Source organism: Schistocerca gregaria, chromosome 8 (genome assembly GCF_023897955.1).
Source record: "Schistocerca gregaria isolate iqSchGreg1 chromosome 8, iqSchGreg1.2, whole genome shotgun sequence".
Taxonomy (NCBI): Eukaryota; Metazoa; Arthropoda; class Insecta; order Orthoptera; family Acrididae; genus Schistocerca; species Schistocerca gregaria.
In genome coordinates, this window is record NC_064927.1 from 180,926,254 (window position 1) to 180,941,119 (window position 14,866).

General features: G+C 40.3%; 1 protein-coding gene across 3 annotated transcripts in view; it reads left to right on the forward strand.

Moving 5' to 3' along the window:
• The window catches only part of LOC126284361 (zinc finger protein 436-like), a 264,952-nt gene that overhangs the window by 63,957 nt on the left and 186,129 nt on the right, over positions 1-14,866 (forward strand). For all 3 annotated transcript variants that reach the window (XM_049983235.1, XM_049983234.1, XM_049983233.1), the window contains exon 3: positions 5,985-6,059. In XM_049983235.1, the coding sequence (XP_049839192.1) occupies positions 5,985-6,059 (75 nt within the window). The remainder of the gene's footprint in view (positions 1-5,984; positions 6,060-14,866) is intronic.

Genomic DNA, 14,866 nt, shown 5'->3' on the forward strand with positions numbered 1-14,866 from the left:
ATTATTCAGGTAGTGAAGGGAAACGAAAATTTAATAGTCATGGGTGGCTGGAATTCGAGAGTAGGAAAAGGGAAAGAAGGAAACATAGTAGATGAATGTGGATTGGGGGTAAGAAATGAAAGAGGAAGCCGCCTGGTAGAATTTTGCACAGAGCATAACTTAATCATAACTAACACTTGGTTCAAGAATCATAAAAGAAGGTTGTATACATGGAAGAATCCTGGAGATACTTGAAGGTATCAGATAGATTATAGAATGGTAAGACAGAGATTTAGGAACCATGTTTTAAATTGTAAGACATTTTCAGGGGCAGTTGTGGCCTCTGACCACAATCTATTGGTTATGAACTGTAGATTAAAACTGAAGAAACTGCAAGAAGGTGGAAATTTAAGGAGGTGGGACCTGAATAATCTGACTAAACCAGAGGTTGTACAGAGTTTCAGGGAGAGCATAAGGGAACAATTGACAGGAATGGGGGAAAGAAATACAGTAGAAGAAGGATGGGTAGCTTTGAGGGATGAAGTAGTGAAGGCAGCAGAGGGTCAAGTAGGTAAAAAGACAAGGGCTAGTAGAATTCCTTGGGTAACATAAGAAATATTGACTTTAATTGATGAAAGGAGGAAATATAAAATGCAGTAAATGAAGCAGGCAAAAAGGAATACAAATGTCTCAAAAATGAGATCAACAGGAAGTGCAAAATGGCTAAGTAGGGATGGCTAGAGGACAAACGTAAGGATGGAGAAACTTATCTCACTAGGGGTAAGATAGATACTGCCTACAGGAAAATTAAAGAGACCTTTGGAGAAAGTACCCTCAGACTTCAAGAAGAATTTAATAATTCCAATCACAAAGCAAGCAGGTGTTGACAGATGTGAAAATTACTGAACTATCAGTTTAATAAGTTACAGCTGCAAAATACTAACGTGAATTCTTTACAGACGAATGGAAAAACTGGTAGAAGGCGACCTCGGGGAAGATCAGTTTGGATTCTGTAGAAATGTTGGAACACGTGAGGCAATACTGACCTTACAACTTATCTTAGAAGAAAGATTAAGGAAAGACAAACCTACATTTATAGCATTCGTAGACTTAGAGAAAGCTTTTGACAATGTTGACTGGAATACTCTCATTCAAATTCTAAAGGTGGCAGGGGTAAAATACAGGGAGCGAAAGACTATTTACAATTTGTACAGAAACCAGTTGGCAGTTATAAGAGTCGAGGAGCATGAAAGGGAAGCAGTGGTTGGGAAGGGAGTGAGACAGGGTTGTAGCCTCTCCCTGATGTTATTTAATCTGTATATTGAGCAAGTAGTAAAGGAAACAAAAGAAAAATTCAGAGTAGGAATTAAAGTCCATGGAGAAGAAATAAAAACTTTGAGGTTCGCCAATGCCATTGTAATTCTGTCAGAGCAGCAAAGGACTTAGAACAGCAGTTGAACTGAATGGACAGTATCTTGAAACGAGGATATAAGATGAACATCAACAAATGTAAAATGAGGATAATGGAATGTAATCAAATTAAATCGGGTAATGCTGAGGGAATTAGATTAGAGAATGAGACACTTAAAGTAGTGAAGTAGTTTTACTATTTGGGGAGCAAAATAACTGATGATGGTCGAAGTAGAGAGGATATAAAATGTAGACTGGCAATGGCAAGGAAAGCGTTTCTGAAGAAGAGAAATTTGTCAACGTCGAGTATAGATTTAAGAGTCAGGAAGTCATTTCTGAAAGTATTTGTATGGAGTGTAGCCATGTATGGAAGTGAAGCATTGACGATAAATATTTTGGACAAGAAGAGAATAGAAGCTTTCAAAATATCGTGCTACAGAAGAATGCTGAAGATTAGATGGGTATATCACATAACTAATGAAGAGGTATTGAATAGAATTGGGGAGAAGAAGAGCTTATGGCCCAACTTGACAAGACATTTTGCTCTAAATGTAGAAAAAAATGAGTTAATGCAGATGAGTAGGAAAAAAAATTCCATTACATAGATCATTGGTAGCATGCTGCTTGACACTGTCATGTCTGTTAAATATCGAGGTGTAACATTTCAAAGCAACTTGAAATGGAACGAGCATGTAAGGGTAGTAGTAGGGAAGATGAATACTTGACTTCAGTTTCTTGGAAGAATTTTAAGAAAATATGGCTTGCCTAGAAAAGAACTATATAACAGTAACACTTCACATTCTAGAATACTGCTAGAGTGTTTTGGATCCTACCAGGTTTGATTAAAGGAAGACATTGAAGCACTTGAGAGCTGAACTGCTAGATTTTGTACCAGTTGGTCATGGAGATGTTTTGTGAATTCAAATGGGAATCCCTGTAGGCAGACAACATTGTTTTTGCAGAACACTGTTGAGAAAATTTAGAAAAACAGCACTTGAAACTGGCTGCAGAATGATTCTATGGCCTCATTGTACATTTTACGTGAGGATCATGACAATAAGATAAGAGTTATTGAGGCTCATATGGAGGTATATAGACAGTTATATTACCCTTGCTCTGTTTGTGAGTAGAACAGGAAATGAAGCTACACTCCACCATGCACCATATGGTGGCTTGTGGCATATGTATTGAAATGTAGATGGTTCAGACTGTAATTTCATATTCTGGTACAAAGGCTGTAATGGATTGCTTGCTGATATGTTAGGAAATTGGATAACTCCAGATACAAAAAGTTATCCATTTGGATTCCTACTCTAGCAAGAGGGTGCTTCCAGTTATGTGGTTAATGCGTATCTGCAAAATACATTTTAATATAAGACAAATCAGGTTTAATGAAAGAGCATCCCTTGTTTTTGATGGAGTATTACTTTCCATTTTAGGCAATAGCACAAAATGTTATGCAATTCTTTAGCTTCTCCCAGCTTACTTCTTATGAAACAGTTCACAATTGAACTGCCCAGATGTCAATGTCCAACGGATAAAGTATTTTGACAAGTGACCTTGTTGCCATCATCAGGTACGCTGTCGAACTGACCACTTCAGTGGCGGCACATTGCTTTTATCTCCTCTCCCCACCCCTTGATCTGCCACTCTGTCCACTGTCTGCCATCCCCCACTCCCACTGCTGACAAAGTGCTCTGTCTTAGGTTAACCTAGGGATGCATGCTGATGGCACCTTTGTTGTTCCTCCACCTGCTTGTGAAGTCATTTGATTTTGGGTTATCTCCTCCCTTTTCATTATCAGACTACAGGTAATAGCAGGTTCCCAAAGCCTTATTAAAGATATAGCCATTGTCATGCTTGATCTGAGATTCCCTTAATCAAATCTCAATACATTCTTTAATAACAGAGCACCAGAAATTAGAAGCCTCTATAAGAACTTTAGAATGGTCATAATCTACTGTGTGTAATTCCAACAGGCATGAGCGAGGTGGCGTATTGGTTAACACACTGGACTCACATTCAGGGGGATGATTGTTCAGACCTGCATCCGGCCAACCTGATTTCTCTGAATCACTTCAGGCAAATGTCAGGATGGTTCCTTGAAAGGGCATGACCAATTTCCTTCCCCATCTTTCAATAATCCAAGCTTGTGCTCTGTCTCTAATGACCTCATTGTCGATGAGACATTAAACACTTATTTCCTCCTCCTCGTCCTCCTCCTCCTAATTTCAACAGGTAGTGTTCAACAACTGCCAACTTGTTAGACTGTTGCAATCTGGTGTGCCATTGGTGTTCTTGGCAGTGATCTTCAACAGTACACACTGTCTGACCAATATATGTCTTGCCACATTGGCAAGTTATTTGATAGACCCCTTATATCCATTTTCGGGATGTCATCTTTGACACTACCAGTCACTGCCCATGTTTTAGATGGTGCTTATAAGACTGTCTACACTTGGTGTTTCCACAGAATTCATCCAATCTTTCTGGATAATGAGCAGCAAGAGGGAATAGATTCAGTGGTGACACTGTCATGAGATATCTGGAATGTTAAAATTTTTTGTGTGGATTCGTGACTGTTATCAAAACTCTGTGAAAGGAAATGAGTAGTTTTCAGTGGGATCATTTTATCCAGCCAAGAATCAAATATTTGCCATTGTTATGATATTCATTTATGTGTGTTAAATTCTTAATATTTGTCATATTTAACATCATTATTCTGTTTTATGATTGATTTCTTTAATTTTCCACATTTTATTTTCATATGTTATGATTGCTGCACCCTATGCTAACTGGAAGAATGACAATAACAGTGTTTTGCACTTTGTATTCAAAGACATGATGGACATAATGCTCGAACATCTGGCACCTAGAACTTAATACAGTAAAGGACACAAGCTGGTTATGAAAGTGAATACAGCACAATGGACAGTGCAAGTCATAGACAAAATTGTAGAATGGAGCAATGAGTATGCATTAGTGTTTTGTTAAACTTCACATATGTCGAAGAAACTTTTGACTTCATTTCAGCAAAAACTGTGCTGATGGCTATTGGAAAACAAGGAAAAGGTACAGCTCAACATATGTTAGCTCGCTGAAGAATATATACAACCGTGGTACAGCTTCCATTAGATTTTATCAGTACTGAAATAGGCTACAGGCAAGGAGATTCCTCTCAGCAGTCCTAGAGCAAGTATTCAGATCCTTAAATGGGAAAATGAAGATGTCTTAGTTCAGTGAGTATGGGGTGGATTTGTTATAGATAATGCAACTTCAAACAGATTTTTCACATTTCATTTTGTATTACTTTTTATTATTGCAGCTGTAGCGGTGATTTATTTATTCTTTCTTCACCAAACAGGGCCTAATGAACCATATTAATTGTTTTGGTAGCTGTAGCTACAAGAGCTCAAATTCCTCTCTCTTCTTGACTTCCTGGAGATATGGCTGCTCATATCCGTTTTTCTGCTTTGGTTCATTTATCTACTCTTGTTACTGCTGGTGTTTATTTATTAATTTGTTTCCTCCTGAATTGCATACTTATAATTGTGGGTGATCCTTGTTATTGATTGGTTGTATAACTATATTGTGGTGTTGTTTCACAAACTTCTCTGTCTGTTTATCTTCAAGAAGATGACAACTCATGGGCTTGTTGGTGTAAAGTGACATCTGCATGTTACAAGAATCTCCTTGTGCCAGATGTCCATGATTCCAGCTTTGCAAGAATACAGCTTTGTTCACACCACTATTTTCATACAAGTTGGGGCGACATCACATTTCATTTGAAAGTTGAAAGATTTGCTTTGAGAAGCCTTTGGTAATGAATGCATCATATGTAGGAAATTTTGAGATGCGTGGCCTTCAAGATACCCCGACACAAATCCATGTGAGTGCTGGTTGTGGGGACATCGTGTCCATCAGTGATGTATCCAGACTCTTCCTGATCTGCAGGATAGCATACAATGATATATCACTGTGATTACGCCAAATATGCTGTGAGCAACTGTCGACCATGTCATGTTACAATGCGGCATGTTGCTAAGTCAGTAGACTATCTTGAACAAATGTTGTAACTTGTGACCATTTTCTAATAAAAGTACCAGAACCACGGTCATCATGTGTTTGATTGTTCCTCCCCATTCCCTTCGCACAAACCACATTCTAGCTGCTGACAGTGCCATATTTTCACCTGATGGCAGGAAATGGAACAATTTTTGCCCCCCCTCCCCCCATGCACAATATACTCTGCAAGCACATTTTTAATGAACATACTTACAATATTTCACCTCCTGGCATGTAAACAGCCCACATTGCAGCATAAGGAACACTGTCAATTTAATTATAACCACCCAGCATGTAGCTGAACTCCATAATTGTGTTGAAGTATTTGTCCATATCACACTACTGATTATTAATTTAATGATGGTATAATTAAAGTAAACAAAATAATGGTTATTATTTTTCATATTTTACTGGTTTCTGGACTGACTGTAGCAATTCTTGATTGTTAGTTTGCCTGACAGATTTTACATGTAGTTCACAAGGAAAACTTGGTACTACTGTTTCTTAGGTTGAAGTATTTCATGTTGCAGGGAATTGATGATGTGGAAGTGAAAGAAGAGAAATTTGAAGATGTCTCTGAACCTGATACTGCAGATGTGGAACAGGTGAACGCTTATTTTTCCTGCTCGTTTGTTACTTCCATACACTCAGAATTTTAATGCCATTTCTCTGGTAACAACAGAATATACACAATCCATAAAATGCACACACATTACATTTCAATAAATACTATATTTCAACTGTCACATTGCATTGACAAATAGTGTACAAAACACTTTTCTTTATCATTAACGTTTTGTGTAACTTAGTTTACAGATTAAACTGGATGCCTAGAAAAAGCGGACCAGTATTTATCCATAGAGAATGTTTGTTTATTTTAAGATGTTCAGCATACCTCTGTTTGGGAAACATTTGTTATTTTTAAATATTTTTTGAGTGATGTATCAAGTGTTATATGAAATTCCAATAACTTTCAGTAAAATTTATGTAAAAGTTGTAAAACTGGTGTATAGGTTCTCAAACGTTCTGTTGGCATTTTGCTACAACAAGAAAGAGATGAGATATTAGATGGAACAGTGATCAAGAAACAAAAAATCTGCTTCTGAGCAGGTAACATGATAATTCAAGACAACTGATTATTACATGTGGATTGAAGATGAGGTACATGACAAGTGAACGAAATAAGAAGGTAGATGTGACAGTTGCAATCAACATCAGAAAGTAATATAATACAGAGAAATGAGATTTGTGGAGTTAGAGAAAAATTTGTGCCAGGAAGATAATTTATAGGAGAGAAATTGACTATTGTGAAAGTAAAATGGTGCACATTAACAAAAACTACAACTTTGCATTAGTGCATGCACTGATAACAACTGTGCTAAAAGATTTAACCCACTAACTGGACAAGGTGGCCTGCTCATTCTCAGATCAATGGATATATTCATCCACAGCATTCTTTAGTGTGTAACCAATGGTAATGACTACTTTCAGGCTGACAGGTTTACTGCTGCAGATAGATGTGTATTACACTAGACTGCATCTCTTGTCAGTTAAAATAATATATTCACAGCCACTTACAATGTTTGTATCATGAGCATGCTTCTCCCATCAAGAAAGTGATGACAGCTCTAATAGTTGGTAAGACACAGATGGTAAAAAAATAAAATTGACATAGGTTCAGAATCATCTGATAAAAATGCAGCACTGCAACAGACACCAAAAGATGTATTTGTACATGTTAATGTTAGTTCAGCTTGCCAGTGCTTTTTGTTTACTATAAGAGTGGTATACGATTGGCACTAATAAAGAAAGATGTCATGAGTTGTTTTCGGTGTTTTGTAGCTGACTTTTTGTACAAAACAAAATGTTTGGGACTTCTCAGTTTATACTGTATAGACACAAAGGTATTTATCTTTACTATTGCTGCAGTAGTCCAGATTTAGTTGATAAGTTAACGATTAAGGACACTGCCACTGTTGGCACAATGTGGCAAAACAGAGGAGTTCCCAGACTCCATGGAAAATGAAAAACTGAAGAAGGATGAATATGTAACACTGGAGAGAACAAGCAGAAGTTCATGAAATGAAAGGACAAAAGGTGTTGTGATAGTTTGTGACAATACATTGCAAGAAGTAAAAACCAAGAACTGCATAGTGCAAAAGCTGAGTGTTGTCATGGACTACAACAAGAATATGGAATGTTTAGATAGGAGCAGTTGCCAGTTGAAAAGTGAACAAATGGCTATGAGCAGACTGAAAAAAAATTGTTAGAAGAGTTTTCCTCATTTGTTCGACATTGGATGCTTCAGAGTATACCTTATATACAAAACACATGGTAACAATAGGAGCAGACTGAATTTATGATTAGTTTTGGGAGAACATTTGGCTATATTCTCTCCATAAAATGTGTCATCTACTGGAGTTCCACCCCTACAGCAAAAGCTGCTAATCTTATAACAGGGAAAGTTCCCAAATTTTTACCAAGTACAGTAAAGAAAAGACCAACAACGTGTGGAGTATGCATGAAAAGAGACCTTAGTTCCTCCTCTGTACGACAGTGTTATAAAATATTTCACGCAGGAAAGGCCTGTAGTTATATGACAGTGAAATTTCATTCTCTTCTCTAATGCATTCTATTTGAATGTATTAATGAGGGAGCAAGGCACATGGTGCACCTGCACCATTCAATGTTAGGGGAAATTGGTCACTGAGGTGGAGGAACACAGTCATGCCCTTTGTCATTCATAGGTGATTCTCTTCTACTTGAGCCATATGATCTTATATCACAACCAGTTTAAAGATTCACTCCATCCATACCATGAATTTAATTTTGCATGAACAATATTTCCAAATCAGTCTTGCACATTTTGGTAAGCGCAGTCTTAAAACATGTTAATTGTGTACTTTTCAAGAACGTTTTTACATAATGAAATTTACAAAAATAACATGACCGAACAAGACTAAATATCCAGGCTGGAATTATATTCCAGCAGACAGACTGAATCAGCCAGGGATATTTTAAATGGTCTTACGTGTGATGATATACATGGTTCATTAGTGAGAAAAAGAGGTACTGGTCGTGACAGTCACAATCGGAAGTGCAGGAGAATTGTGTGTGTATTGCAGTGAAAGATTAAACTGCAAATATTGTTTATGTGCAGATATATGCCAATCAGAAATTACACAAATACTACCCACCTGATAGAATGAGGCTGCTTTTGGCACACAAAGCTGCTGCAATTCAGCATGACATAATTTCTGCATGAAGTCTTTGCTGCATGTAGGGAATCAGAGGGGGACCATACATGTGCACACAACATATTTATGACTGGAGGCTGGTGAATCCTGTCTGACAGTTGTGGTAATTTACAGTGATCCATTAGTGTACTATGAAAACTCTGCAATTTTTCTTCTGCCAGAACTCTTTATCAAAGACTGTAGCTCCTTAGTTTTTATTCACTGTTTATTCCAAGGACTAAATGTGTCCAGTCTCTGTCTTTAGAAAAATAACATCTTAGTGAAACAATAATGGAAAATCCTGGATTGAGCAACACATAAAGCAAGAGGATGGCAGCCAGTGATCTGAAGCAGATGAATGAATGAATGAATGAAGCACAGTGACACACAACAGATAGTATCAGCCACACAACTTTTGTGCATTAGCTTCTTTTCTAGCAATAGCATACTTATTCATATACAGAACCATGGGCACCCAGACACAGGGAAGAACACAAGGAGGAAGTAGCAGGAAAGTTGAAAGTCTTTGGACAGATGACTTTGCGGTCACACAACAAGACAAAAAGAGTGCAGAAGGTACAACAAAAAGAGATATATAAATGAGGGGTGGGGGGACTGGAGAGTGAAAAAATATGAGAGGAAAAAGGAAATGAAGGTGAAGATGACAAAGAAGAAAGATAGAGGAGAGGGGGAAGAAAGAGAGAGAGAGAGAGAGAGAGAGAGAGAGAGAGAGAGAGATTGCCAACATAAGAGGGGAGAGTGAGGAAGAGTGGTGGTAGAAGGCAATGCATGATTTGGATGGAGGACTGTTGTAGACAGGAGAGAGAAGGGAAAAGGCAAGGTGAAGCAGGGGGAACAGGTTAGTGGAGGTTTAGCCCAGAGGGATTGCTAGAGTACAGAATGCATTGGAGAGACAATTCCCATCTGTGTAGTTCAGATATTTTACACATGGCCATGCCTGTTTTTTTGGCTAGGAAGTGCCAGTGACTGGACTATGATAGGAGGTGGGTGAGTGCACAGGTCTTGCGCCTGGACCAACTGCAGGAAACAACCCATAGAGTGCAGGATTGTGAGTAGGAATGTGATATGTATGGACAAGGATATTCTGTAGGCTGGATGGGCAGTGGAACAGTATTTTAGTGGAATTTGGGTAGGATTTTGGATAGAATATCCATCATATCAGGGCACGACAAGAAGTAGTTGAAGCCATCATGGAGGATATTGTTTAGCTTTACAAGGCCAGGGTGATACTGGGTGGTCAGAGGAGTGCTGGTTTGGGTCTGTTTCATTGCTTTACTGGCCTCAGAAGCACAAATGCCACAGGAGAATTGTTTATGTAGGAACTATATAGGATATTGTGTGTCAGTAAAGGTTCTGTTGAGGCTATATTGTGACAACTGTAGATGCAGTGTCCAAGGATGGCAAGGCTGTAAGGAAGAGAATTTTCCACGTGGAATGAGTGACAGCTGTCAAAGTGGAGTTACTGGTGGTGGTTGGTGCATTTGATATAGACAAATGCATTTACTGAGTCATCTGAGAATTAGAGAGAGTCATTTAGGAAGGTGGCTCGATGAGTTGAGAAGGAATAGGAACAGGTATTGGAGTTACGGAAGAAAGAGCAAAGATTGTCCTTGCTGCGAATCCAGACAATGAAAATGTCACCAATGAATCTGAACCATTTTAGGAGTTAAATGGATATGAAGGTTCCTCCCAATGACCCATAAATAAGTTGGCATAGGATGGTGCTATGTGAGTACACGTGGCAGTACCACAGATTTACTACTAAGATCAGCCTTCAAAAGAGAAATAATTGTGCATCAGGTTGTGATCGAATTGAAGGGTAAGTAAAGAGGTGGTGAGCGTCATGAGGGTGATGAGAAAGGTAGTAATCCATGGCCATAAGGCCATGGGGGGGGGGGGGGGTTGTGTAAAAGGATGTCACTCCATAGTGTCCAACAAGAAGTTTGGTGGTAACAAGTCATGAACTGTGGAGGGGCGATGAAGAAAGTGAACAGCGTCTTGAATGTAGGACGGGAGGTTATGGACAGTACTTCAGGAGTGTTGGCCAATAAAGGAGTTTGGAGATGTTGGTCAACAAAGGCAGAAGTTCATTCTGTGGGCTCATTGTACCTGTAGCTACAATGGGATGATCAGTATGGAGACCTGTGGAACAGGGTTTGTGGAGTAGGTAAAAGGTAGTAGTGCAGGAGTTGCTGATGTGAGGAGGGAGATAGATTCAGGTCTCAGGTTACGCGATGGAGTTAAGGCCTTGCGAAGCTGCTTGAGGTCATGTTAGATATCTGGGATGGGATCATGGTGTGGGATGGGATCATGGTGTGGTTTGTAAGCAGAGACATAAGAAAGGTGACAGAGGCCCTCAGTCACACAGTCACTTTGATTCATGACCACTGTGGTGGCGCCTTTGTCTGTGGGAATGTTGATAAGGTCTGGATTGTTTTTCAGGTTATGAGAGCATTGTGTTCTATTGGAGTTATGTTGGGCATGATTTAGGAAATTAAGGTGAGGCCAGGTTGGAAGTGGACGAGGATCATGATTGGAGTAAGGTTGGTACTGTTGTAAACAGTGTTACATATGGGGGTTTTGGTTATCTGTTCTCAGTGGAGGATGTGCTGTTGAAATGTTCCCACTGCAAAGATCAAGTAAAGGAAAGAAGGTCCTTTACGTGTCTAGCATGGCTGTAATTAGGTTTGGGACTTTAGAAAGTACTGAGACTTCCTCAGGGGTCAGAGTTTTGGCAGAAATATTGACTAAAATGTTATGAGATGGGTATTCAGGAGTACTGTCTTTCATGAAAGGTGAAGAAGTTTTTGGGGATGTGGAAGGGAGATTGTCAACTAGTCATTGTCTGCCCCCCCCAGGGGGCATGCCACACTTTGGCGGGTTTGTGCTTGACTATCACGGGAATCCTGCCTTTGCCGCATCTTGTCCCTTCCCTGCTGCATGTCTATGCTGTTGCTTTTCTTTTCATCCTTCCTTGGGGAACATGTATGCAGGGTTTTTGGAATGATCTGCATTGTCTGTCACTGACATAAGAACAGTCTTGCCACTGTTTCTCGTTCCCTCTGCATCTGATGTGTAACAGGTGACTGGGTAATGTGTAATTACCAGCCCTGGGTCAACATGTAGGTTTTGCACATACCCCTGGTACATGCCAGGCCCAGGGAGGGATGACTGCCTGAGCTGCTACCTTCCCAAATTGCTGATTGGTCCCTCTGTCAGGAGTTTGGGAGGTGTGACCTGAGGTGTAAACAATCACCTAAGGCAGGTGTGCCCCCTTGTGAAGGGGCCCTCATTTGGAAGGTGCACACCATCAGAGATGCTGGCAATCATGGGGAATTTTCTTGCAATAAGCCCATCATCTTTACAATCAACATCTTCAGAATGTAAATGGATTTAGGCTAATGATTCAGAGACGCTTACAGCTGCACCACAGTTCCTTGCGATTTCACGTACTGAAGACGGTCAGTCCTTCGCAATGGTAAATCCATTCATTATTCAGAAAGGTGTTGAAGTGATTGCCGGCCCTTCTCCCTTGTCCCCCCCTCTCACTTTCTTCCTCTTCCTCTTCCTCTTACTTCCCTCCCTCCCCCCCCATTCAGTTCCCCTCCCTCTCTCCCTACATCTCTTTTTGTTGCGACCTCTGTACTGTGTTTTGTTATGTGCTGCTGTGCTGCACGCATCAACCTGCTGTAGGTGAGTGGTTGCCTTCTCTGTATTTTATGTACCACTCCATCTAGGAAATTCCAGTAATGTCACACACTACCAGTTCCTCTGTCTTCCTCCACGTACCTTTTTGCTTTCGACCTGTCTCTCTTTATTTATGTACAACTCTTTGTCTATTCTTTATTCCTTAATTATTTATACTTCCTTCTGCTCTACATACCTGCCTGCAGTCCACATACCTGCCATCCTCTGTCGGGTGGTTTGAATGCCTGCTGTTGTAACAACCCACCACATTACACAAACTCCCTACTCTCATGGTGACATCCACATTTCAAAAATTTAATTCCAGTGCAGTTTTTAAGATCATTTTCCTCCATTGACTCGTACTACCTAACTTGATTGTCAGTAGTTTGCACTTGTTTGTTTATGATCTCCCTGTGAGATTGTGTATATTTCTTTACAATCACACGTTTATTCCTGTCGCACATATTAGTTTCTGATTGATCTTATTTATTTATGAGCACACCCACTACTTCCTGCAACTTTCAAACATCTTCTGAACTTTCTACAAAGCCCTCTATATACTACCTACCATTTATTTTTGTTATAATACTGCACCCATAAATATTCATCATCTTACTTTTCACCTTTTTGAACAAATTTTCAGTTACTCCTTTCGTCCTCCAACCGTCCACCATCCAACCATGAATCCCCCATCCGATCAGGCAAGTGCTTTCAATAATTAAGGATCAATAATTAGTCTTTGCCATGGCAAAGGGAGTGTGCGTTTGGGTGTCTGTGTAGTTATGGGTTTGAATGTGTGTCCTATTGGTAGAAAGCTTTCCCGCTTGGTAAGTCTTGGAATCTTTGTTTTTAATATATTTTTCCCATGTGGAAGTTTCATTCTATTTTATATATATATATATATATATATATATATATATATATATATATAATAGAATGAAACTTCCACATGGGAAAAATATATTAAAAACAAAGATTCCAAGACTTACCAAGCGGGAAAGCGCCGGCAGACAGGCACAATGAACAAAACACACAAACACACACACAGAATTACTAGCTTTCGCAACCGATGGTTGCTTCTTCAGGAAGGAGAGGGAAAGACGAAAGGATGTGGGTTTTAAGGGAGAGGGTAAGGAGTCATTCCAATCCCGGGAGCGGAAAGACTTCCCTTAGGGGAAAAAAAGAACAGATGTATACTCGCACACACACACACACACACACACACACATCCATCCGCACATACACAGACACAAGCAGACATATTTAAAGGCAAAGAGTAAGGGCAGAGATGTCAGTCGAGGTGAAAGTACAGAGGCAAAGAAGTTGTTGAAAGACAGGTGAGGTATGAGCGGCAGCAACTTGAAATTAGCTGAGGTTGAGGCTTGGCGGATATCGAGAAGAGAGGATATACTGAAGGGCGAGTTCCCATCTCCAGAGTTCGGATAGGTTGGTGTTGGTGGGAAGTATCCAGATAACTCGGACGGTGTAACACTGTGCCAAGATGTGCTGGTCGTGCATCAAGGCATGTTTAGAAACAGGGTGATCCTCATTACCAACAAACACTGTCTGCCTGTGTCCATTCATGTGAATGGACAGTTTCTTGCTGGTCATTCCCACATAGGAAGCGTCACAGTGCATGCAGGTCAGTTGGTAAATCACGTGGGTGCTTTCACACGTGGCTCTCCCTTTGATCGTGTACACCTTCCGGGTTACAGGACTGGAGTAGGTGGTGGTGGGAGGGTGCATAGGACAGGTTTTACACCGGGGGCAGTTGCAAGGGTAGGAGCCAGAGGGTAGGGAAGGTGGTTTGGGGATTTCATAGGGATGAACCAATAGGTTACGAAGGTTAGGTGGACGGCGGAAAGACACTCTTGGTGGAGTGGGGAGGATTTCATGAAGGATTGATCTCATTTCGGGGCAGGATTTTAGGAAGTCGTATCCCTGCTGGAGAGCCACATTCAAGGTCTGATCCAGTCCCGGGAAGTATTCTGTCACAAGTGGGGCACTTTTGGGGTTCTTCTGTGAGAGGTTCTGGGTTTGAGGGGATGAGGAAGTGGCTCTGGTTATCTGCTTCTGTACCAGGTTGGGAGGGTAGTTGCGGGATGCGAAAGCTGTTTTCAGGTTGTTGGTGTAATGGTCGAGGGATTCAGGACTGGAGCAGATTCGTTTGCCACGAAGGCCTAGGCTGTAGGGAAGGGACCGTTTGATATGGAATGGGTGGCAGCTGTCATAATGGAGGTACTGTTGCTTGTTGGTGGGTTTGATGTGGATGGATGTGTGCAGCTGGCCATTGGACAGATGGAGGTCAACGTCTAGGAAAGTGGCATGGGATTTGGAGTAGGACCAGGTGAATCTGATGGAACCAAAGGAGTTGAGGTTGGAGAGGAAATTCTGGAGTTGTTATTCACTGTGAGTCCATATCATGAAGATGTCATCAATAAATCTGTACCAAACTTTGGGTTGGCAGG